The sequence below is a fragment of the Aphis gossypii genome, chromosome X (genome assembly GCF_020184175.1).
Source record: "Aphis gossypii isolate Hap1 chromosome X, ASM2018417v2, whole genome shotgun sequence".
NCBI classification, from domain to species: Eukaryota; Metazoa; Arthropoda; class Insecta; order Hemiptera; family Aphididae; genus Aphis; species Aphis gossypii.
This window is the reverse complement of record NC_065533.1, coordinates 26,048,725-26,075,176: the sequence shown is the minus strand read 5'-3', so window position 1 is coordinate 26,075,176 and position 26,452 is coordinate 26,048,725. Positions and strand designations below refer to the sequence as shown.

Genomic DNA, 26,452 nt, shown 5'->3' with positions numbered 1-26,452 from the left:
TTCATCCTTATATTATTTCAGCTTTAGATTTTACGGTTTCGATATTATTTTGGTCGGATGTATGGTTATGTTTGTGATGAATATACTTACCTATTACTTTGTTTTTTGGTTATTGTTGTTTTTAATACAGGTAACTGGACACTTAAAACTTAAAAAACTACTTTTCGAACATTCCCATCGAAAACAATTGTTTACAGTCTTTGTATTTTATATACATATTATAGCCGTTTAAAGACATTTTAAAATTATTTTTATTAGATTTTAATATTTCCATTGCGAAGCACAAAACGAACAACACGGATAATCGATAGAATATAGACCAATAACGTAAAAACTATTTTTAATTTTATCGATAGACAAACATTAAATTATGTTATTTTTAGGAGCGTAAAATAGAGTAATAATTAAAGTAATGAATAACTGAATAATTAATTAGTTTATAATTAAGTTGACAGATTTTACTTTATAATTGCACACCACTGATAATAATGGGCGCCTAATAAATTACGTGAGGTTCGCATATGTTGGTATTGTTCAAGAAAATCTCCCTTTTTGTTGAACTATAGCGTATAATTTTGTCAAGCTAGAACAATTGATTGTTTCAAAAGCTTGATGTTTTCATTATGGAAAATAATTTAACATGAAAAATATGCTATACGAAATTACACTGACGGAATAGTTCAATTTTAACTATAAGTTATAATAGGTTCAACAAATCTTACATATAAATATTTAAGTAATTTCACACAAAAAGATTAATAAATAAATAAATAATTGAATGATATTTTTTCAATGACTTGGTTACTTACAATTATCTGAAATGAGCAGATTTTATTGAAATTAATATAATGTTAATATATTATATTCAAGTATAGGTTATTATAGTTAATAATTATAGTTGGGTACTATAGATAAAACGTATTCTAACCATTTTATCAGCAATCATCATACATTTTTTGACACCATACAGTCGACAAATAAAAATTTAAGTTGAAACTGTAAATATTTTAATCCACATTGTGAAAACTGCAATTTCATATTATTACACTACGCGTGCAATGTACCTACACGTGCAGTGCCGACCGAAGGCGTATGCGACTTGTGTGACCGCACAGCGGGTGGCAGTTTTTTTTGGAATATTAGGGGTGGCATTGTATATAAATACAAATATATATATTATATTATATTATATTGGCGGCATATTATAGGTAATTGGTACAGGGTAGCAAAAAACCTAGTGCCGACATTGTACACGTGGCTAAACGGTTTAACTACAGCCATGTAGGTATATATATAATATTATGTGCACCTATTTAAAATAATAAAATGAATAATGAATGTACAATATATTAGGTGGTTATGATTTACCAGTAACGAGTTACAATTGATTTTTACAATTATCCAATTATCCATTTGACCTATATATTTAGATATTCAGTAACATTAACATTAATATTTAAAAACCACAACAATTCCTCACATTAGTATAAATTGTTATCATAAGTAGTTAATTATGCCGATACTTTTTAAAATATGACTAGTAGGTAGTACTAATTTCAGACATATTTAAATATATAACTTATTATATTGAATCAATATAGTTTAGAGATGACGTAAAAATGTAAAATAAAATGCTCTAATCGCTATAGAACTATTTTTCAACATTGAAAGTTGAAATAGAAGCCAAATATGAAGTTGATCATACGTAGATTAATAAACTTAAAAATTGATATTCTGTTTTTCGAGTTAAAGTAAATCAATAATAACATTGAATAAATATTTAAATTTTTGTGAAATCAAAATTACAAAAGGTCAAAAATATTAACTGTTATTTTATTCACAATATACTGTTAAATGTTAATGTTTTAATATTTTTATCAGTAAAAAAAAAAAAAAAAAAGCAATACGGTCATAAATTTATTAATGAAAGAATGAATATATTATTTCAATCTTAATTGTAGTTACTTAATAAGTTTTATTTAATATAAATTTGTTAAAAACGAACATAATAACTAATAACGCTGATATGTATTTTATATTCAACCTAGTTGTTTTATTGTTTTATACTTTAATAATTTTAATAGTACTTCTGGCTGACAAAAGTATTTAAGAGGATGTCAGCGCACTATTCGTTCCTCTCTCTGACCCATGCGCAACATAGTCAAAACGCATTTACGGAGAATCGTTTTATTTTTTTTAAGTTTTCGAGTAATCTTAGAATAGAGTCACCCATTACAAAGACGATAGCGATTAATATTTTTGAGAGTATTATCACGTATCGATTTGTCTAAATATTGTCCCAAAACAATTTAAACATCATTTAAATTAACAACATATTTTTTTTTTATTTTGAAAGTCGAATACAAAATCAAATAACAACAAAAACGATATGTCATACCCTCAAAAATATTATCTTCTATAGTTTTTGTAATATATGATTTTACTCTATGATTACTCAAAAAACATAAAAAAAAAACGATTTTAAGTGAAAGAGTTTTATTTGTGTTGCGTTTGGATCTGAAAGAGAAAACAAATATTGCGTTGACATTCTCTTAAGAATTATTCACTTATTCAGGCATTTTTTTTTTTTTTTAAGACAGTATATAATATAAACATATTTATTGAAGAAGGAAGGAGGGATATTTTGGGTGTCTTGACACCTCTCTTGAATCGTATTCATGAAAATTTAAAATTTCATTTAATGAATAGTGCAAAAAAATTAGGAGTATCTTCAATAGCTCTAACTCTATAGAAATATTGAAATATATAGGTATACTATAGCGACACATCTACTTTAAATAAAATCTTAATTGCGTCACTAAAGCGCTAGATATTTAACTTTATACACAAGACTTTAGTAGCTATTCTAGTCTTTAATATTTCAATGTAACTGATAGTATATAATAGTACAATTGGAAATAAATTAAAATTATTAATTTGAAAAAATGATGAAATGATAAAATAATATATTATATTTTACTTTAATACAACAACATTTACAAAACGTAGTATACAAACGAATAACGATAATAAGTCAATATGAAAACCAGATGGTGATTATAGATTAAGCTAATTACAAAATAATTATTTTAACATATTAAATCGATTATGACCAATGCAATAATATACGATAGATAATAAGTACTTAAATAGGAATTAGAATGTCTTCAAAATTAATTAAATAGTTTTATTTATTTATTAAACTGCATTCAACCCAGTGAAACATTAAAAATAACATTAAAATTGTTGGAAACATATTATACTTCTTGACTAATGTTTGTAGTATTTGGTATTTCGTTTTATCGGTTACCAATAATACGCAACCGATCCGCAACATTTATAATTAATATAATATAAAACGCTTTACAGGGATCTGACTAGACCGATTTGCAGAACTTATAAAACCGTCGGTTCCAGATCGAAACATATTGCGGTCGAACCGATAAAACACATAGTGTGATTAGGGCCTAAGGCTTTAAAATCTCTAACCCCTCCTCCCCCTTCGGTACTCTACTGCTGAAAACTATACAACAAGCAATTTCGCTTTCAACAAAAAACAAAAATAATGTCAGAATATTTCATAGAATTATATACTTTTTAAATATAATGCGTGTAGTATATAGTTGCTTATATATGTATATTGTATATACTATACTATTTATTCAATTTATTTATGTATACTCAATATAATATATTTTTTCACATTAAACATTTTTAATCCATATTGAAAAAATTTTTTCGTGCATATTTTGTTGTAAGTATAACTGCTTTAACTTCTAAGCCTTAGCTATAATATATAATAACCATATCTATCTGTTTGTATTAAATGTTTTCACCTGAATTATAAGCTTCATTAAATTAAATTGAATTTATTATTTTATTTATTTTTATTCATAAAAAATGCAACCAACGTTATTTGTAATAACTAATAGTACTCTTTTGGTTTCACCTTTTATTGAAATTATTCAAAACTCAATAATAGTGCTTATACGGAAAAGTCGTTGACTTTCGTAATATATTATTATTCAAGCAATTTAATTTACATATTACAATATATAGGTATAAGTAAACCAAAGTTGTAGATTTCAATAAGATGCGATCAAAATAGTATATGTACCTATTATTATTATTATTACTTATTTGGAAATTGTGATATTTTTGTATGTTATACTTAAACATTGTTTTTAAAATGAAGTTAACTAGTGAATTATCTTAAAATTAATCATATTATCATACTAAATTATTGTAAAAATGTATAATATTATTCGATAGGCTCGGTATTAGGTAGGTATATAAACCGCCGAGTGTCCGTAGTGGTTTACCATTATGTCGTATCTATGTGGCTAATGGATAAAGTATGTCGAGATCTACAATCCATACAGTAATTAATTCTGTATAGATTTTGATATTATTATGTACGTCGATGAATTTTTAGTTTGTTATGACTTTTTGGTCTTTCGTATGAAAATAACTCCGTCTCCTGAATTCTTATTGAGTGGATAAAAAAAAAGGAAATGACACAAAAAAAATGTTTGATTTACGTTTGTTTTTTAATAATTATTTTATCTTACAGACGACGCTGTGATTAAACATTATGTGCTTAGTTTGTTTTATGTGACTATAAAGCCATAATGTATTAGCTATTAGTGCAGACGAACAAGGTTAGGTAAGTTTGATAATTGATATCTAAAAAATGCACGAAACTACACGTAAAACCGATGCGATGGTTATCCTTGACAAAAGTCGATCGCTTAAATATACTTGAAAATTCAAAATGTTACATCTTTATATTATTATAATATGTTATATATGTAATAGACTAACAAAATATTAACATTATAATAATTATGGTAAGTACATTGATATTGACGAGAACAATGCAAATTATCGATATACTTAAAACCTTAAACCGCTATAATAATATTATAGCTTGTATGTGATAGATATATTATTAAAATAGCTATTCATATCTTAAATATATATAATATGAATTATGCAGTTGACATTTGAAACTTGTAATTTCAACCATTTCGTCCATGACAGTCAAAATAAGTAACTAAAAAAAAAAAAATAATAATAATAATTAATATTATTTAATTTAAATATTTGATGACTGACAGAAAAATGCTAACGACTATATTACAGTGATAAAAATAATTACTGTAATTATAAATTTATATTAGTATATCATTATACGTTCGCCGGCTAAGAGAGTTTATTATGAGTCTTAGAAAAATACATAAAAATAGTTATTTAAAGATTAAACTTAATGACACTAGTTGTGTTCAAAATATATTCCAAATGATTCAAAAAATAATTTGAAAAATAAGTTTCAATATAGCGACGAATGTACCTATATAGGCTAATAAAACCTAACTTAATTAAAATGCTTTTGTAATACATTTATTTATGTTTTTTAGGTACAGTATATTGGATACAATATTGTACACGTATTATTATAAATTATAAATTATTTAAAAATATTGAGAAATTTCAGAATCTGTATAGTAGCCCAATAAGTAATTAGTTATGTAATTAGGTATGTATGATTCACAGAATGATAGGTAATAAAAATACAAATTATATATAGATGATTCATTTTTAACTAGAATAATATTTTTTTCCATATTAACTTGCTATTATAATTAAATTTATTATTGGTTTACTAATATTGCTAGGTAAGTAATAAGTCGAAGTATAATAGTTATGACTTATGAATATTAAATTAATTAAACTAGAAAAGTATTCAACTTAATATTTTAATGACTACCTAACTAGAAAAATAAATAGGCAGGTAGATACATAAAATGTATATAGAAAAATAATATGGGTAGGTACCTACTATGGGTATTATGGCTTGATAGTTGATAATAAATAGGTATATTGCTTTTCAGCCAATAATATTTTTTTTCATTAAATCAACAGGTCATATATTATTAGGCATCAGCAGGGACGAATGCGGACTCTGATGTATGAGTATGCTCATTTATCATAATGTAATTATAGTTCTATTTAATTTATAATTAATAAATAATACACAAATTTGTATTAATTTATAAATAAAACAATAATTTAATAAATATTATACACAATAGCGCTTATTTAAATAATACTTTAATAATTTTAATTGAGACTTGACTAACTCTTTCAACTAAAATTAAAAAAGTTGTCATTTACTCGTACACGTAAATTTTATAAATTACGTTGACGAAGCACAATAGAATGAGAATGTCCCGGATGATTAATACGCGGCTACTAATAGAGGGGGTCTCGGAGTAACTGGTTTTTTTACAGCGTTAACAAGGGTCGTATAGCTTGTGCACACATCTATTACATGTTCTGTCATTAAATGTTAGAATAAAGATAAACACAGATACCTAAGTATAACAGAAATAAATGAATTAATGTAACACATAATATTTCTTTTAAAATACGTAATATATTATTGGTTATAAAATAATTTTTGTATTTTGATTAATAACGTTATTATTTCTAAGCATGCGGCGCATGCTGATCATGCCTGGAGAATTCACCACTGATTATCAGTGTTGATAAGCAATAGTTAACTATTAATATACATATACATTATACTTATACATATTAGGAGCAATTAAATATTTATTATACAAATAAAATTGTAGTCTTTGACATGACTATTAAAAATTCTGACATTACCAATATTTACTTCCTTTATTATTTTCATGTTTACAAAATTTTATAATCCTCCAAACAAAACCAGAATAAATAATAATTGTTACATATAAATATTACTTAGAATTATGTGTATAATTCTGAATAATATGACGATTTATGTTTCTATATTCGTTCGCTCCGAAATTTTCATATAATAGAGTCTGTATATTACCTAGTATATTCTTTACTCTATACCTATAAATACACCATACGGCATACACGAACTTTACATAAATTGTAATAGTGCAACATTACTCATTGTCCTACTGCAGTATACTATAAAGTACATATTATGTGTCTACGTTTCATCACAATGATACATTGTTATGTAGTATTACAATATTCATGATCTATATGTGTACATCGATTATCATAACAATAAATACATTATAAATATTAATTATTATTTATTATATTGACTATATAAAATATTAAGTATAAATGCAGTAAATATGTACACGTGTATCAGCTACATTATATGTTTGTATTATACGTTCTTTCATTTTGAGTAGGTACCTACTGTGTGTGCATTATGCGTTGTATTGTTGTACCAAAACGTCAAAACGTAAAAAAAACGAATATGATAAATTATCCACTGACGAAGGCGTCAGTATAAAGTCAATATATAGGCATATAAAAATACGAATATCTCAACTCTTTCTAGTTTCTTTCTCACTCTCTCTTTTTCTCTTACACCCCCTCTTTCTCCCTCTAAATTATGGTAACACTATAATTATATTTGGACTTAGGTGATTAATAACTATAACATTTTAAATACCAACATTTGGGATAGAATCTCTCTCGTCCATTAGCGAATGGTTACCCTAAATCTGACCTAAATACTGCGATAGAAGTTTTATGTTATGTTTATAAAAAATAAAAATATGTAGGTACCTACATAATAATATAGTGTAACATATTTACATATTATTATTAAGTCTAAAGAAAACCAATACAATTTCAGGCAATACTGCCATAAACTATATTTTTGTGTCTTGTTGTGCATCTCAAATATTGACTCGATGGTTCGCTTTTATTTTCTAAAATGGAATAAAAATCAATACTCGAACGACACACATGCAGGTACGCATGTTTTATATTAAGCCGAAAGCGCATAATATACTCTCTCCGTGTTTCACTACATCCAATCTCGTAAAAGGTGATGTTAAAAATTAATTTAACACACGACTGTCGACTACTGTGGTATATCAATGTATCATAAGAACTCAGAACACTTCAAATATCATATTATAAATAAACAAATAATAATAATATACATTAATACTTTATTATCATAAAGATGATAGCATATTTTATGGGTTGATTATTATTTAATGGGTGTGGGAAAGTATATGAATATATGTATTATGTATTTATGTATATATTTATAATGAGCATTTAAGCATTATTTACACGCAATATACATTTTAAAAATCAACTTCAAATAAAGGTTCACTTTAGTTCATAATCCAACCATACGTTTTAATAACACCCTGGAATAACACATACTTATAGACATTTATTTTATAGGTGAATACCTAATGTTGTAAACATTTGAAATTAAAAACGTTCTAAATTAATTCTAATTTCATCAAAATCTAAATTTAAACGCTTATAAAAATTAAAAAGATATTGTATAAACTATTATTTTTTAATTAACATACGAAAAACTAATGAACAAGCTTGTATTAAATTTTCGATCTTTTTAATTTAACAAAAAATTTTCAATACCATCTACGAAAAAAAAACGATTGTAGACAATTTCAAATTCCTATAAACTATAAAGGCTCAAAAATAGTATCAAGTATAGAAAATGATAATAATGGTATAAATATTTCAAGTATATACAGTTTTATTCGTTTTTGAATTACAATTAAAAAACAAAAACGATTTTGTTAAATACTGGTATTGCGTACAAATTATCGTTATTGTTCTTAATTCTTTTTTTAAAATTTATTACTGTGTATTTGAAAATGATGGGGTATTATTTACTTTTGACGCCTCAAAGTAGAAACTGTATTCAATTTCTTTACAGAAACCACTTTTAAAGTTGAAGATGAAATAATTTATAATACTCCAAAAAATGATGAAGGTCACACAAAAAAAAACATAATTATAAAACCGATTAATTCATCGTTTCGCTCAGAATAAATGTAGGTAGGTATAGGTATATATTATTATATATATACCTATTATAATTGTCGTAATAAACTCAAACAGAAATTAATATTGAAATCGACTAAGAAAACAAGTCAACGATAGTAAGTTTATGATCACCGTGGGATAAATAATATTATGTATAAAATAATCTCAAGGGTAATCGATTTAGTGGAGTTGGTCTAAAAATCACCAAAAAATAGACATCTACTGTTTTTATCGATTTCGACTGTTTTTAAGGAGTTCAATATAGGCAATTTTGTAATTGTGTGCATCAAAACATGTATAATAATATATTGTGTGTGTGTTTATGTGACGCGTGACTGTATTTAAAATAGCGGACGTGTGGAAAAAGTGGAATAAAACTTATAAAAGATCGGTTAGGATTTGACGTGAAAATGTATTCAAGATTTTTCTAAAATTACGATTACAATATATTATTGGTCCCGAATTCGGCGACCATATTTTGTGACAACGATGCGAGTGCGAAGTCCTGCGCGTTCGGTACGAATGTCTTTTGAAGTTATTTTACGATACCATTGATTATAAATTCTATATAAATACTACCTTACTTACGAGACTCGACGAGTACACTACGTGATAGTAATATTACTCCGCGACACAATAAATCGCTTTAGTTACGCGTCGCGGACGATGGACCGTTCGAGACGATACGGTTGAATTCGTCCGTTTTAGGGTGACCGACGTTACATGAGATGCCATCTGTTGGCGTGGCCGAACGTCGACAAGCGTTCCGCGCACTCCGCACAGGACAGCTGGACGTATATACAAGGACGTCTGTGGTTCGGCGTACCTTGGTAACGCGTGTCGTGGCGTGTGACGTCAATAGGTTACCACGAAATATTATTATTATTACTATTTCCCGGGCTCGGTTCGCCCTGGCGAGTCGCGTCTTCGCTATAGTAATTGGCACGCCGCGTCGCCCACGCCGTTGGAGTATTGGACGCACTGGTCTGCCGGAGTCGGGACGCCAGAACGACGCTATATATATTATTACTCTATGCGCTATCAGCGCGTCGTACGAGCGCTCCGATCAACAGTTAAACATAATATCAAATATACAGGTAATGATAATATTCGTCCGTCTTGTTATCGATTGTTTTCGGCTGTTGAGCTTTTAGTCTAATTGTTTACTGTTTACTCACCAGTGTAGTTGTTTCGTTTGTTTTCGGGTACCCGCACAGTACACAGATACGATTTAATTAAAACGTATCGTACGGTGCGCGGGCGAACGACAGTACAACAGACGGCAATATACACCGTCGTCGGTATAGATTATCGCCGAAGAGTTGTCGCCCGTCAAGCGTTGGAACATTTTCGACATGGACGACAAAGTTCTGTTAAGATTCTTGCGTCATTATTTCCATCACGCCGACTTTAAGAACGCAACGCAGAAGGAGGCCATCATAGCGGTATTGAAAAGTAAGTACCTACCTATTTACACCTAATGAATTTTGCGATTCGGTTTTATGTATTTATTTAAATGCGGTAATATGGTACTTTCACTGTCGTGTATTGTGTATTGAAGGGAACGCTGATGTTTTCGTATCGTTTCCGAGCGGTTATGGCAGAACAATGTGCTACCAACTACCTTCTTTAATTCATTGGAATAAAATGTCTATAATAATAATGCCTCACGTTACAAGGATTATGGTGAGAGCTGATTTTCTGAAAACTACCTATGATATAATATTATGAATATAAGTAGACAATACGTTTTATTTTTTCATAGAGTGAAGTTAACAGCTTAAGGCGTTTGAAAATTCATTCCAAAGTTATTTCTTCGTCAACAGATCCTAGTGAAAAAACAGTTATTTATGATAGCTTAAAATCTACACATACTGCTCTTAATAACTTTCTCTATGTGACTCCCGATCAAGTTTCTACAGCGGACTTCAAAGTTGGTCAATATAAACTATATTCAATTAAATCATTATTGTGATTAATTCTACCTATTTTCTTTTCAGTCATTAATGTCTCACTTGATACAATCTAAGAAACTATCATATATTGTAGTCGATGAAACACATTGTGAAAGCCAATGGATTTATGGTCAAAAAAATCATGAATATCATACTCTTGGCAAACTTAGAAGAGAATGCAAGGACATTCCATGGATTGTGGTTACAGCTACAGCTGGCATTGACGTAGATAATAAAATATTAATTATTATTAATGGAATCCGTTCGTTTTTAATTTAAAATAATTTATGTTATAATTAGGTCGTTGATTTTTTGAAGAGAGTTTTATATATGAAAGAAGGTCCTACCAGTTTCTTAAGGTTTTCAATACCATGCTATAGAAAGAATATATATTATGATGTTGCTTATGATGATATCATTGGAATTTCAGTTCCTCATTTAACACAATATCTTGAGAGATATTTAAATGGAGATGACGTGCATCGTACTGTAAATATTTTATTCATTATATAAAATACATGTATTAATAATAACATGCTATTGTTTAGCGAAACTCAGGTAAACCTTCTGGATTAATATTTTGTAAGACCCGACAGGTTACTGAACAATTAGTCAGAGATCTCAAGCAAAATGGTTTTTCAATTGCTGCTTTTCATGCTGGTAAATAACTAAAATGTATTTTATATCGACTAAAATATTCAACTAATTATTTTTTTTTTTTTCACAGGACTAGAGGACGCTGAGCGTTATGCTATTAAAGACTCTTTTATGAAGGGATATTATCAAATTCTTGCCGTAACTAGTACTTCTGGAATGGAAATTAATAAACCAAATATAAGATTGATTGTTCATTGGGGTTTGCCATCTAGTATTACAGCATATTATTATGAAACAGGGCAAGCTGGAAAAGATGGTTTTCCAGCACGATGTCGAATTTACTTAACAAAGCAATCAACAACATACTACAATGCAGATAATGAAACTATCTTGGCTGCCGAAATAGATCCAGCCAATACTATTGAACTAGTACAAAAAACAGCAAAAAGTTTCCTTGTGTTTCTGCATTCTCGTTACATGAAAGATTATTGTGAAGGTTCAAAGTATGATATCTATAATTGTACATAATTTTATTTATTTTAATTTTTTATTTTTCGTCAAAATAGGTGTAGACACAGTTTTTTTGCTGATTATTTTGGAGACGAAAAAATGGAATGCGAAAATAAATGTGACATTTGTTCCATAGTATCTCATACTGCTATTCAAAAGTATATTATATTATAATTTTGCAATGCTATATAAAATATTTGACTTTATATGTTAAATTTATTTAGGGAAATTCAAAAAATGGGCTTGACTAATCACATAAAAAATATTTGCTCAAAATATCAAGAAATGGATAAGACCTTTCTTACAACTAGAGAGGCACTAAGTATGATGAAGGTCTGTAAGGAAATGGTGAGAGTTCAAAAGATGAGAAATTTTGAACCCAAAATTGCAACTACCATGAAAAATAAAGAACAAGTAAGATTTAATCTTAAATATAAAATACACATAAATATATTAAAAATAATTTTTGGAAAAGTTCATTTTTTTAACAACATTTATTTACATTTAATATAATTTAAAATTGTTTGGATTATAAACTTAAAGTAAATCAATTTCATATTCCGTGCATAATGTTGAATTTTTATAAATTTTAATAAAATTAAGTTAAATACTGTTACATTTTATGTATCTTTAATCAAATTCAACACAATATTAGTGATATGAATTGGTAGTAAAAACAAAAGTTAAATATTTAAAATAAGTATTTTTTTTTAACATTGTTATTTTGTCAGATCGTCTCTTGGTGTCATAATATCTAGAACCTAAATGTAAAAATGAATCTTAATTTATTTTGATTTATGTATTGCACAAATTATTATTATTTATTTCCATTAAAAAAGAAAATTATGATAATATTTTATGCTCAAATTTAATAATTACAGTTTACCCAACCAAAATTACATGTATACAAACTTAACCCTTAATCAGTCATTTAACCTTCCATCTAGCAGAAATTTTAAATAATATTTAATAGAATATAAAGTTAATTTGCTTCTGTCTGTTTCACCTAAGTTCTATTATTTTAAATATTTGTTTTAGGCGAAAGTAAGAAATTTGGATGTTGAACCAATACCTTCAACTTCATTGGTTGAGAATGATGACAAAAAAGATAAGGACCATTTGCCTTCATCATAATTATAGTATAGTATTTATATACTAATTATAAACTTTCTCTTATTTTTTCCTTAAAATAGGTAGTTTAATTTAAAAAACCTATTTAAGTTGATTTCATAATTAAGATTAATAACTGTATTAACATACCTGAAATGATCTCCGTATTATTTTTACTTAACTCGTAATAATTATAGACTCATTGTTTTTATGCATGTTATTTTTATGACTGTTAAATAAACTTCATAATTTAAGATAACTTATAGAACCCAAGGATATTTTTTATAATTACTTTATCAACGAACTATAAATTTTTTTCCATAAGATAAATGACTTATAATATACATTTTTTTTATAATTGTATGTAATACTAACTGTGTTTCTTAAAAAATACCCTATTAATTATAAATTCGAAAGTACCTGTTAGCTTTTGATACTATGCTGAAAAAATAAAAACAACTATTGATTTATGAGCCAATATATAGTTATTATATTATTTTAATTTATAAATTTGAAATAAATTTATGTTGGAAACAATTATTTTAAGTAAATATATCCTAAGAATATTTATTCTTAGAAATATATTTTTTAAAATTTTCATTGAAATCCTAGAACATGTTTATTCAATAAAATATTGTAAAAAAAAATTGTTATCTTAATGAGCGATAAGAATGCACCAATAAATACAAATTTAATCCTGTACCTGTGTAATGAAAAAATATTATACTAATTAGTAAATTGAGTTAGAACATTAAATAAGTGTAGCAATTGAAACTATGCTTAGAAAAAAATAGTTTCTTGTGATAACTCATGTTTTATAACCCCTTATAGTTAGTTCAATATTCAATTTGTATATTTCAAAAACCAAAAAAATATTTTACATTGTCCAGAATTTTATTGTAGATTTACGTATATATGTATTTATCAATAAACTGAATAAACGTAATATGGGTTAGGTTAGGCACTTTAAGTTGAGTTTTTGAAACTCTACGAAAACACAAAAATGAAATTTAATTTCTCTGATCCTTTTCATAAAATCATATAAGTTACTGAGTCCTTGATGATAACTATTTTCATTAAATAAACATTTATAAAATGTAGTTGTATAAATTATTCTGTTGTAAATAGGATATTTTACATGTATTAATATTTTCCATTTTGTGATGACTTTCGCTTTTTGATTGAACATCCTCAGTGTATATTGTATATAGGTATCATTAAATATTTATAAACTAAAAACTATAAAAAGGTAAATAGAAAGGGTATTATGTATAACCTATATAGTTTTGGGACTGATGGAAAACTGTTTAACTTCCTTAAAGAAAATCAATGTTCCTGCATGTATTTTAAAACTATACAGCTGCATATCTACCTCTACCTATACTAGAACACTGAATGATTAGTGAATGTAAACTAATAGCTAGACTTTTATAATTTTTAATTATTTACATATTTTATGATTTCATACAAGCTGGATATCACAGATTTTTAAGAAATACGTTCGAAAACAATAGTTTAATTTTTTTATTATGATTTAAATTTTGAAAAACATAATTGCAGGTATGATCTATTGTATCATTCAAAATATATAGCATTTGTTTTTAAAAAATAAATATAAAGATATTATATTGAATATAAGTCAAAAAATTATAGCCATAACATATTGGCACAATATAGAAAAATATAGGGAATTTAATATACCTATTTATAAATTTTTTTTAAAAAATTATAATACTTACCAGTGGCGTAGACGGAAATTTTCATTGGAAGAAGGGGAGGTGTACAATATATCTAAAAAAACTAGCTCATTTTCGTAAAAAATAAAATTATTTTATTTTTTCTATTATCGGTATAATGCATAAAGTATATTATATGAAAAAAAATCATGAGGATCCATCCCCTATATTCCCACGTTTCTACGCCCATTGTACCTACCGAGTGTTATTGGTAATTGTTATTATTATGTACAGTTTCTAATAAAAAGAAAATCTGCAAATTGGTACTTAATGTAGCGTTATATCAATGCATTTGCTGTCACCTGTTGTCTCTAATTAAAAATACACGGAACTATTGATTCTCAACAAGATACTAGTAATTTGATAGTAATAACTAATAATATTATATATAATGATAGTAACTAAGATATTCATTATACACGAACAATTGTATAATAAAACTTAATCAACTATATTTACCATTCTAATTTTTAACTACCCAGTACCCAATATCTCGATCTGGATGTTTTAAATAAGTTTGATCGTACCTACTATCGACCTTCACATTCTGATTGTCCCAATGCATTTAAAATGCGTACGTAAATTTAAGAGAGAAAAAAAAAATAATTTTGTAAAAGTGTTTGCGAGTCAAATTAGATTTGTATCACAAATATTAGTTGGAAAACATTTTGATAATTTAAATTTTGCATTATAATTTTTAAATCGATAAATATTATTATTTCGCTTAAATCGTGCTACCAAGGCGAGTTAACAAATAATAAAATTGTCGGATACATTGATTAGATTATAAAATCATTAAAATCTACTTAGCGTGTTATTGTTGTATGGTGCTATCGAGAATAGATAGTCTAATGGCGGGAAACCCTTGATAACGAATACGGTTATAGACTTAAACTTTATTGGTGATAAGGAATCAACCATCTATGGAGGGTAACAAATAATAATACTATTATATTGTTTTGTGGTAGGTTAAATAGGTAGTTCAATATAATATGATATTATTGTCTACGATCGGAAAATCATAAGACCTTGCCAGTCGAGAGGGGGGACAATAGGAATCCGAGTAGATATTGGACGGAATAATATCTGGTAATGGCATGCTAATTGATTCGATTAATTTATCTAGTCCAACTAAATACTAAGAATTCAATCGCCGTGAGTCACATCATTGGCGGTAATTATTTTGTGACATACCAGTTACCAGTGCTCGGTTAGTTCTTAGCTGAACATCAGCTGGCCGGACTCTCTGACTTGTCGTGTCTCATACTAATTTCGATGATCAATAAAAACATCCACTTTTACATACATGTCGTTTAGTGTTTACCTGTTGTCTTCCTACTATTCCCGTAGTTAGATATCTTTTTTACACAACACTCGCTGGCTATACGCACCGTTTGCAACTCCAAACGCCAAGACAAGTCAATACGCATCGACGCAATGAGTAAGTGAACAGTACTTACTACTTAACTATTTAAACAAAAAATATTTTTATATATTTATATATTGTAGTCTTATGAACAATAACCCAGTTCCTTGGATTAGGTGGAAATCTATTATTTCTGTCAAGGTCTGTCCTGCCCTGATTATAATAATATTATGTTATGTGTTGTCTGTGTGACCATACTCTATCGATTCGTTGTTTGTTATTAAGTGGAAGTAGAAATAAATAAAAAATATCATCTATTGCTGTGTATGGGTTATGATCGTAGATTAACTGTTACCTATTTGATTACATATTATATAAATGTTTCATACTCCGGTCATCGAGAGAACGCTTCTCCTTGGCGCATCCAAATGAACGAACGTGCACAGAGGTCAGAGACTATAATGTGTTTATTATGTACCTTTTGGTTTGAGAAGCACATATTTATAACTATATTTATATAGGTTTTAAATCTATTTCAATTCTCCATGTTAATTAACAATTGAATAATTGGTTAATATGTGCTGGAGATTTTTGGATAAATCAATGGCAATTCTCCATTAAAAGTGCTGTAATATTCACTGCACCGTGTGTGAAAAATTTATATTTTGATGCACCTAACTAGAAAACTTATATTATTACTTACAAAGAAGTACAAGAAAGTCAATAAATTTTAATGTTAAATATTGCTTAAAATATTTGTGTAAATTTTAGTTATATAATTATTTATCTAATGGCAATCGGCATTTTTTTATTAAAACTATTATCGCCAAAAAACAAACTCAGTTATCAATATAGTATAATGATAATTTTTCTAAATTGGCACACTCAACGTTGACAGTGTAGCTAATTCTTTATATAGACTGTTATTAATAATTGTTCTATACTTAATAAGAAATAGATAATAAAACATGTCAAAAGTAATAAGGTTTTTATTAATTAATAATTTTCTGTTAAAATATACTTAACATTAAATAAATCAAGGTTTTGTGTAGTTCTAGTAGTATAGTACTATTATTATGTAGTAATAGTACATAGTGCTAATAATAATATTAATTTTGTTTTAGGTGAGGAAAAATTGCAGCAGGTAAGATATTTTTTTTTTTTATTGGTATTTACTATGTGTCCAACAAGAGATTACTCTAAGGTTTGAAAAACATGCACATCTCCATCACCTTGTCGTAGTGGAACTGGTCTTTATAGCAGGGTATTTATTAGAAATGCACAGAAATGGTGTTTTTTTTTACTTTAAAAAGTTTAGCAAGATTATAAAATTATAATATTTTTAACTGTTACTGTTATTGCTGTATAATGATACAAGCAAATTGTTCTTATAAATATATTTTTGATGTATTGAAGTAGGTATAATATAATCAATAAATATACTTTTTTGTGGCTTGAAAAGTGAACACCAATTTGCATTTACTACGCTTAGTATTTTACATGTTTAGCTTAAGTAAACAAGATCAAAGTTATTGCTATTGGTTTGGATATTTATCAATACTACTTTTTCATTTATCCAAGTCCATTATTACTAATTAAGTAATTAAGTTTCTTTTTTTTAATTACAATTTTTCTATTGTTTATAAAAGTTAAATATTAATTTAGATATTAAAATAGATAGTTATTTAAATTAAAAATAGTGATATTTATTACTTTGATATAACTTATAATTCAAAACAACTATTTGTTGAAATATACGTCTTATACATTTTACATATTATTATATTTTATGTCCACAAAGACATATTCAAATTTTGAATGCAATATTTTGGAAAAAACTAATTTAACTTATTCTAATATTAATAGTAAAACAAATTACCTACTATAGTAATATAATAAAAGTTGTATCTTAAAACATACCAAAAAATATATTTAGTGGTATGGGCTGATAGACTATTTCTGTTCTTCATACACAATTATATATCATTGAATTTAAATTTAACACATTCATCATAGTGATTTTCTTGACACTTACCATAAATCAGCTCTATACAAGCTTGCCCATTTCTTTAAAAGTGATTATAAAATTAAAAAACATGTTTTATTGTTATAAGTTTGCGTTTTCTATTTTTAAAGCGAAGAGATAAATTATTTTCACTAATTAAAAGCAATGCATAATAAATTAGCGTCATTACCTAATCATTCCCATAATAAACTATATTATTTATTTATCATTGTAAATATAAATTTTTACTAAATATTTAATAAGTTAATAGAAATTTATTGAATTTATAGTGATGAATCAAAAATTCAATATCATGGGGTTAGAAATGAGCAGTAAATTAAATTAGTTAAAATTATTTTTTTTATTAATTTATTCTATAATTATTGTTATACAACTAGAAAAATAGTTCTGTTTAGTGACATTAAAAAAAGTGACACAAATCGTATTTGCACTTAGAGTTGGTTAATCATTTGTTAAACAACATTTGGATTTTTTTAAACACTATTGACGTGTTTATAAGTTGTACCATTAATTATAAATATTAGTATAATATAGTATATAATATCTATTAAATCAAATTATACTTTTATTTAATTAATTTAATTTTATAAATTTAAGTTAATACAAATTTCAAAAATAATTATTGACTAAAAAATGTCAATATTTATATTTTACTATTAATTTATTAATGCAAACATTCAACATTGTCATTATTTATCAGAATAATTAATAAATTTATTTATTTTTTCAAGCTTTTATATATTTTTCTCGTGAAGTAAGTCAAATTAAATCGTTAATACAAAGTAGCTTAAAATAATTTTATTTTAATAATAGTTAATAAAAAGAAGATATTAATTATATTAATTAGTAATCTTGTAGATTTTATAAGTTGTTATATTTGACTATTTTTTTTTTAGATCTAACCTAAGCATTTTGTAATTTATCATTTGTGAGATCCATTTCATATTTGTTTTCAATGATAATTAATATGTGCCTGACTATGTGGTCATTAAGCAAATTATGATGCTGGAATAGTATACAATTGAAATAAAATATGATATATTATTTATAAACAATTTATAATTGTTTTTGATTTGTTTCAAAATAGGTTACATAATTTTGTATTAATTTTTTATTCCCAATTATTGTAAAATAATGTATTACATGCAGATTTAACATAAATTTGGTACTATAAACTAACTTTATCAATACATAAAATCTTGCTAATACTTAATGCACTTAAAGTTTTTTTTTTTAGCTATATTATAATTATAAGTTAGGTACATTTATTTTTTCATAAAAACAGATATTTTTAAACTAAATAAAAATAATAAATACTTCTTATATTTTAAAGTATTTTTAGTTAAAATAGATATTTTAATTTAAATTGATTATTTTACAAATTATTTTTTACAAATTATTATAAAAGTATAAACTTATAAGTTAGGTAATGTATTTTTATTGAAATAATAAATATTACAATAGTAGTTCAGGTAGAGGATATTTTAATTTAATCATAAACTAATAACATGATAAATACAACATAGTTGTTGTTGCTTAATATTATGCCTAATGCATTCATAATTTTTCATTGTATCATCTATTTAACTAAAAAACCTTATAAATAACCTATTAACAGTGTTGAAAATGTTTTTTTTAAATACTTTATATTATTTAAAGGAATATTTTTCCTTATATGGTCGACTTTCGATAACTAGAAATTCAAGGGGAAAATAATTCGACTTACTAAAAATTTTGAGTTATTAAAAACTTTAAAAAATTATTTTTTATTTTTAAATAATTTTTACATTAAATAAATAAATAAAAAAAAAATAATGTTTTCTTACATTCTCATCTTTCTGTCAAGAAATTGTTGATCCCATTTTATACTTAAATTAACAGAATTCTATATTAGAGTATTCTCCTAGTTTCATTTTTTTCCAAGTTGCCAGGTTTAAATAAAGTTAAAAATTTAAAAATTTAATTTATTAATTTTAAATTATAGATTTTTAAAATAACATCTTTACTTTTTTTATTATTGTTGATAATGTACTTGCTGAAATTACAAAATCTTTGGCTATTTCAGGTTTTTTCTTTTCGCCTTTTTCGGTAATTTTAAGCAAGTTCATTTTTCTGCGAGTGATAATGTTGTTAATTTTGAGCCATAATAACCACTGTATTATTAACACTGTTACACACACGATAAATGATTAAACAAATAGACGACATAAAACTAAACTGAAATCTGTTGTATGAAATTATCAAGGTTTAAGTTACAAATATTTGGTTGACTCTAATGGTCAGGTTTTACAAAGCAAGTCATAAATTAAAAATAATCGCCTTGATAAATTATTTTTAGTACTAAATTTGGATAAGAAAATTTGAGATATCGAAAATATGTCAAATTAATTTTCAAGTTTACAAGATTATTTAAACATTAAGGGTTATTTGAAGGGGAATATTAATTATTCGAGATATCTAGAATTTCGAGTTATCAAGGTTTGAATTACCGAGATTTGTCTGTATATTTTTTAAAACTATTTTTTTTATTGTTTATCTTTTTTTTATTTTATTTTTTTTAAATGACAGCATGCATTTTTAATTTCTTACTTATACCCAAAATACTAAATACTGGCTTAATAGTGGATTAGTAAAAATTAATTTTCCCGAGCCAGTCCAAAATCTTAATCTTTCCATGATCATTGATCATACTTAGTCAAAATCTCCCACCCATGAAACTGAAACTATTAACATGCTGTAAAATGTAATTATATTCCTATTTCCTACTATAACTATAGAGAACATAATGGTTGACAATGCTCTAAGATATATTTATTACAAATTTTATTTGTTCCAAAATAATAATTATAATAATATAAGTATAAATAATATAAAATAAAACAATACGTAGGTATTAAAAATAAGATACATGTAATAATTGTGCAATAACAACAACATATACATCCAAAAGTTTATCTTTCCTTTCTATAATAGATTTTATATTTAAATATTCATTGTGCTATGTTACTAGTTATATATTTTTAGTTTTTACTTGATAATTATCTTACAAATAATATGATTTTTTAAATATATTTATTTTATAGAGCCATGAAGTCATAACAGCAAAGTCATCAACTATTCCAACTATGTATTCAGGTAAGTTACTAACATAAAAACTTAACATATTAATTAGAATTATAGAATATATAAAATATCTTTCTTTAAAATTTATAAATGTGATTTCAAATAATTACTTTGTTTGAGTTTGTCCATATAACACAAATAAAATGTATACAGGAATGTGTCAGCTCATAAATATAATAAAATGTTTTTGGGTTTATTTTCGAGTTTTATAACATTATGATGATGAATAATATTTTAAGATCATGTTTTGTGATAGGTAGTATAATATTTATTTAATATTAAATAGAATACGAGTATATTTATATTTATTATTATATAACGGGCACAAGGCCCGTAAGTATATTCTTTTAATATTGATTTTTCCAAAATATCTAACGTGTATATCATATAATTTTTTATAATAGGTACAGAAAATATTTATATTGTGGTAGTTGTCCATATACATATATTTTTGCTTATAATTTTATTTGAAGTAATTAATTTTTTGTCTGAAGAATAATTTTTAGCATGTAATGGGAAACAAGTTTTATAGTTAATTTATTCAATTTTAATTCTATAAAATAACAAAATACACGGAGTTTAACAAATTAAAGTTTAGTTTAGTTAGTCTAAGTTTAATAACTCTAGTTATTATTTTCCTTTAATTAGGAAATTTTTAAATTTTGAATTAATTGTTACAATGATGTTAATAATAAATAACACTGAGTGTTATTAATTACTCAATTAGGATATTTTAAATAATATATATTTTTTTTTTTCATTTATTAATTTTAATTTGTGTAAACTATATACAGTAGGAATTAATTATGTTTAATATTTTAGGAATTCCATGTTTGAATATAGTACCATGTTTGAATATGTTAGACCAAGGTGATGTAGTATTAAAAGATCATACAAAACTAAAGGACATTAAATTATACCAGGAAGTGGTTTCATCCAAAAAATGTTCAACAACTACAAAGAAAAACGAATCATTAACAAATAAACAAATCATTAACAATCCAACACATTTTACAATTTATGTAAGCGATAGTGACGATAGTATTGTTCATGAAGAAATAATAGATATACCATTAATTTCAACTTCAGTAACTGAAATATTATCACCAGTGGCATGTTCTATGATCGAAAAACCAATTATACCAGGTCTCCTTGAATTTCCGAGAACTATTACAATAATATCATCTAAGCCAACTGATTTGATGCTAGTTTCTTGTATACCTTCTAGTATCATGTCACCATATGTGCAATCAAAAATTGATTATGAACTGCAGTTTAAAATATTTAATGCTTGTAACATGCTCAGAAATACTACATTCATGTATGAGCCAAATTTGGTAAAAGTACTACCAAAAATAGAGCATTTAAAATACTCTGTGAAAATGTGTTACAATGGAAAGCATATTTCTCCTTCACTTGATGTTTTTAAAATCACGACTGGAACACAAGTAACACAATCAATTAAATTGAAATGTGTAGAAAAGGTTTCAATTACAAAACAACCTAATGTAAATGGAATTAACATAAATTATCCTTATGTTTAATCTCAATAAGAATGTAATGAATGCAATCAACATCTGATAGGTAATGATATTTTAAGGAAATATATTTATTAAATAACATTATAATTCAACGACTAACAGGCAAAAATCCACCAATAGCACTATTTTTCTGGAGAGCCAAAAAACCATTTTTCATATTTTATATTATTTCCAATAGTTAAGCTTAACATATAACTACCCACTTTACGTATACACACATTCATATTATTTTGGAAAAGGCTGATACATTCATACTGGTGCATATGTATATCGTATATGTCTAATTTTGTTTTATACCTGTTAATTAAATTGTCAAAAATAGTGGGTGCAGCTACTAATAAAATTCAATAATTTTTTTGATAGTTGCTAGAACCACTAGATTGAGCTCATTCAATGTATTTTCTATTGCTCATTAATAATCAATTACTATGGTGGATACGTCCAAAGTGGCGTATATGGCTGTTTGCCTGTTAGCAGTCGATATAGTAACTTTCATATTGTTATGGCATATTATAATAATTTTGTTAAATAATATTTTCAAAATTTTCTAGAAACATCAACAAACAACCCGAAAATTGATCAAATTAGATGATTAAAATAGAACACAAACATTTAATGTACAAATCATTACAGTTTCAGCCAATTTGCATAATTCACAGGTATTATCTCATTGTGTAACTCTATAGCTTACATTAATTGAATCAAAAAAAATGTCTCTTATTTAAATATAAATAGAAGTTTTTTTTGAATAGTGTATTATACCAAGCATGGTAGATTTAATATAATATGTTCATAAATTATTAATTAATAGTTTAGAATGTCTAGATACCGTTAGAACTAATTCAAATAATATAACTATTCCATTTTTGTAAGTACTTCAAAAGTATACAAATATTTTGTGCGTACCTAAATAATGGTGGTAAGTTTTTTAGAAATAATATTAATTTAGTGTGTAATTTTAATGTATGTTATTTATTACTTGACAGCAGTTTTTCATTTATTTTGATATAAGTGGCAAAAGTTCTTAACGATTTCTTTTATTAAATAAGGAAGTTTATTTAAAAAAAAATTAAACTACTAACTAGTAATATTATAATAATTAAATTTATTAAAGCATATTTTAGATAAATAAATTAAAAAAAAACACTCTACTCAATTATGATGTACAATTTATAAAATATGTGCAAAATAATAATATTTAAACAATAATAAACTAAGTATAATTTATGTTTCGTTCTGTGAAGAACAGAAGACTTATTTTAAAAATTTAATAAAATTAAATTCTAAAAATATTGATAATTTATTAATAATAATGTGTTGTTAAATAATTAATATGTAATAGATTTTGGTTTGCTGATTTAATATTTATTTAAACAGTTTTAAGAACTGATTTAAACTAATTTAAATACAATTTTAATAAGTTTATTATGGTTTGTTTATAATTCTGTACTTCCATATATGTTATCTCAGTGAGGTTTAGCATCACTATCTGTATCCGAGGTTTGCCACCTATTTTAATTATACATATAAAAAAATACATCGATATTTTATTAAACACGAGTTGTATTTAAAAAAAGTATTTTTACTATTTTATTTTATATCAACAGAATATAAATTGCTCATTACATAAAATAATATTAAATAACTCATGAAAAATAACTCAGCATATCAGACAATTATAAATATAAATATATAATTCTCATTTTCTTCTAAACAAAATTAGCTGTTGAATCTTTAATTTACTCTAGTTATTCATATTTCTTTCTAAAATTAAACATCTAAAAGGTTTTATGGAAAGTGTATTTTAAATTGAATTAATTATAAATTTCTAGATAAATATTCTATTAATGATGATAAATTATTTCAAAGTAGTAATGATATTATAAATTATAATTATTTATTAAATAACAAAATCAAAATTATGTTTTCATATTAGTGAATTAAAATATTTATTCCTTTAAATAATATTTGAATGGGATATTTGTTTGTTAACAAATGAAAGTATATGGTAAATGGAAACATTTTTTTTTAAATTATATTGAACTAAAAAAGATAATACGTTTTTCTAATTAATAAACTTACGTCTTACTTATATTATTATTATTTTAACTATCAGTATTGATTGATTAAAAAATTACCCTGAATTTATACTACATTCTTCACTGTGAATTAAATCTTGGTTAGGTTAAAACTCTAAATAGTATATATATTATTGAATTGTTGTATTAAAATATGAATTTTACAATGTTTGATAACATTGAATAACATTGCATAATAAGAGTACAAAATATGATTATATCAAAAGTTTTTGTTCGCTCAAAAGTACTTTTAAGCTACTATACATTTTTTCATGTTTTTTGTGCAATTTAATTGTTTTTTTTTTTAATTATTAAGTTAAATGTTTCTTTGTGTATCTATTGAGTATCAATTTGTTTTTTCAACAATTTTAAGTTTTATTTTCGTATATTAATTATTTACAGTTTATGTTTTTTTACAATACACAATCTTTATTGATTTTTAGTGGTAAATAATAATCTAGACTTTCAATCTTATATAAAATGATTTACCGAGCAATTTTCACCTCCTTTTTTTTTTTTTAATTTTAGATAGTAAACAACTTGGTGAATGCATTGATTATCATTTATCAATGTGTATATGTGTAAATGTATTATTTTATCTCTTCTCACTCGTCATCTTTTGGAGCAGTAAAAATAATTTAATTTTCAACTTAGAGGGTGGTTTTTGATTAGACATTGTATGTAGTTGGCACTTATGATAAAAAGTTAAAATTATATACTTTTCAAAACAACTGGGGGAAACATTTTGATTTATGTATGATACATTTTTTGTTTTTGGGTAAAAAAAAATCATAGTAATTAAATGTAAGGTTTAAAATAAGTTACCTCATAAGGTTTTCATTTATGAATAAAAAAAAAAAATAAATAAATAATAATCACAATATTTTTTTGTGAATAATTAAAATTTAAACATTTATGAAGTTTATTAATAATCAAAATTATTGAAAAAAATAAAGGGAATGAGCACTAAGCATGCTTGGTAAATCATTTTCTATACGTCTGTGAATGTCAATTGTATAAGTTCCTATAAACAATTTGTATTTGAATTTATGTAATTATGTATACCTCATGTTGCTTGTTTATTTCAATGGTCCCTAAAGTTAAATATTTATTGATAATTTTATTATTTTTTTATTTAATTTATTTATTATTTTGTATGTGCCAAATTATACTATAACCAAAATAAAATGACCTGTAATAAAATAAAATGATTATTGATATATATTATATACATTTCACTACATTTGTATTTATTATTTTATTCTTCAGTTTAATTTATACGATAATGACACTTGTTATTACAGTATTAATGTGTATCTTGTATATATGTGTTAATTATGAAATATAGTAAATAATTGAATAAAATTACACTGATTTTAATTTATTTAACTTATAAATAGCATGAGTAGTTTTGTGCCTATATGGGAAAAAAATTTAATTATACTTTAAATTATTTATGTTTATCAGTTATTTACATAGGTAATATAATATATTATATTATTATTTAAATTGAAAAATTGTTTAATGTCTACTGATAACACAATAGAAAACTATACTTAATTTGTATACTTA

At 25.0% G+C, this 26,452-nt stretch overlaps 2 protein-coding genes across 4 annotated transcripts; both read left to right on the top strand.

Annotated features, from left to right (window-relative positions):
* Positions 1 to 9,758: 9,758 nt before the first annotated feature.
* LOC114124122 (ATP-dependent DNA helicase Q5-like) lies at positions 9,759 to 13,477 on the top strand. Of its 3 annotated transcripts, none has more exons than XM_050207568.1 (11): positions 9,759 to 9,935; positions 10,025 to 10,293; positions 10,400 to 10,524; positions 10,604 to 10,771; positions 10,839 to 11,018; positions 11,094 to 11,282; positions 11,342 to 11,453; positions 11,521 to 11,893; positions 11,957 to 12,058; positions 12,125 to 12,314; positions 12,939 to 13,477. In XM_050207568.1, the coding sequence occupies exons 2-11, from the start codon at positions 10,194 to 10,196 to the stop codon at positions 13,032 to 13,034; spliced, it is 1,635 nt and encodes a 544-aa protein (XP_050063525.1). In that variant the 5' UTR covers positions 9,759 to 9,935; positions 10,025 to 10,193; the 3' UTR covers positions 13,035 to 13,477. The 3 variants fall into 3 exon arrangements, with proteins under 3 accessions (XP_050063525.1, XP_050063524.1, XP_027843108.1); XM_050207567.1 differs by having other exon boundaries at positions 10,020 to 10,293; XM_027987307.2 differs by lacking the exon at positions 9,759 to 9,935 and having other exon boundaries at positions 9,961 to 10,293.
* A 1,335-nt stretch (positions 13,478 to 14,812) lies between these two features.
* On the top strand, positions 14,813 to 23,812 carry LOC114124112 (uncharacterized). Its single transcript, XM_027987297.2, has 5 exons — positions 14,813 to 16,187; positions 17,237 to 17,256; positions 21,222 to 21,273; positions 22,084 to 22,845; positions 23,354 to 23,812. The coding sequence occupies exons 1-4, from the start codon at positions 16,184 to 16,186 to the stop codon at positions 22,803 to 22,805; spliced, it is 798 nt and encodes a 265-aa protein (XP_027843098.2). The 5' UTR covers positions 14,813 to 16,183; the 3' UTR covers positions 22,806 to 22,845; positions 23,354 to 23,812.
* The last annotated feature ends 2,640 nt before the right edge of the window (positions 23,813 to 26,452 follow it).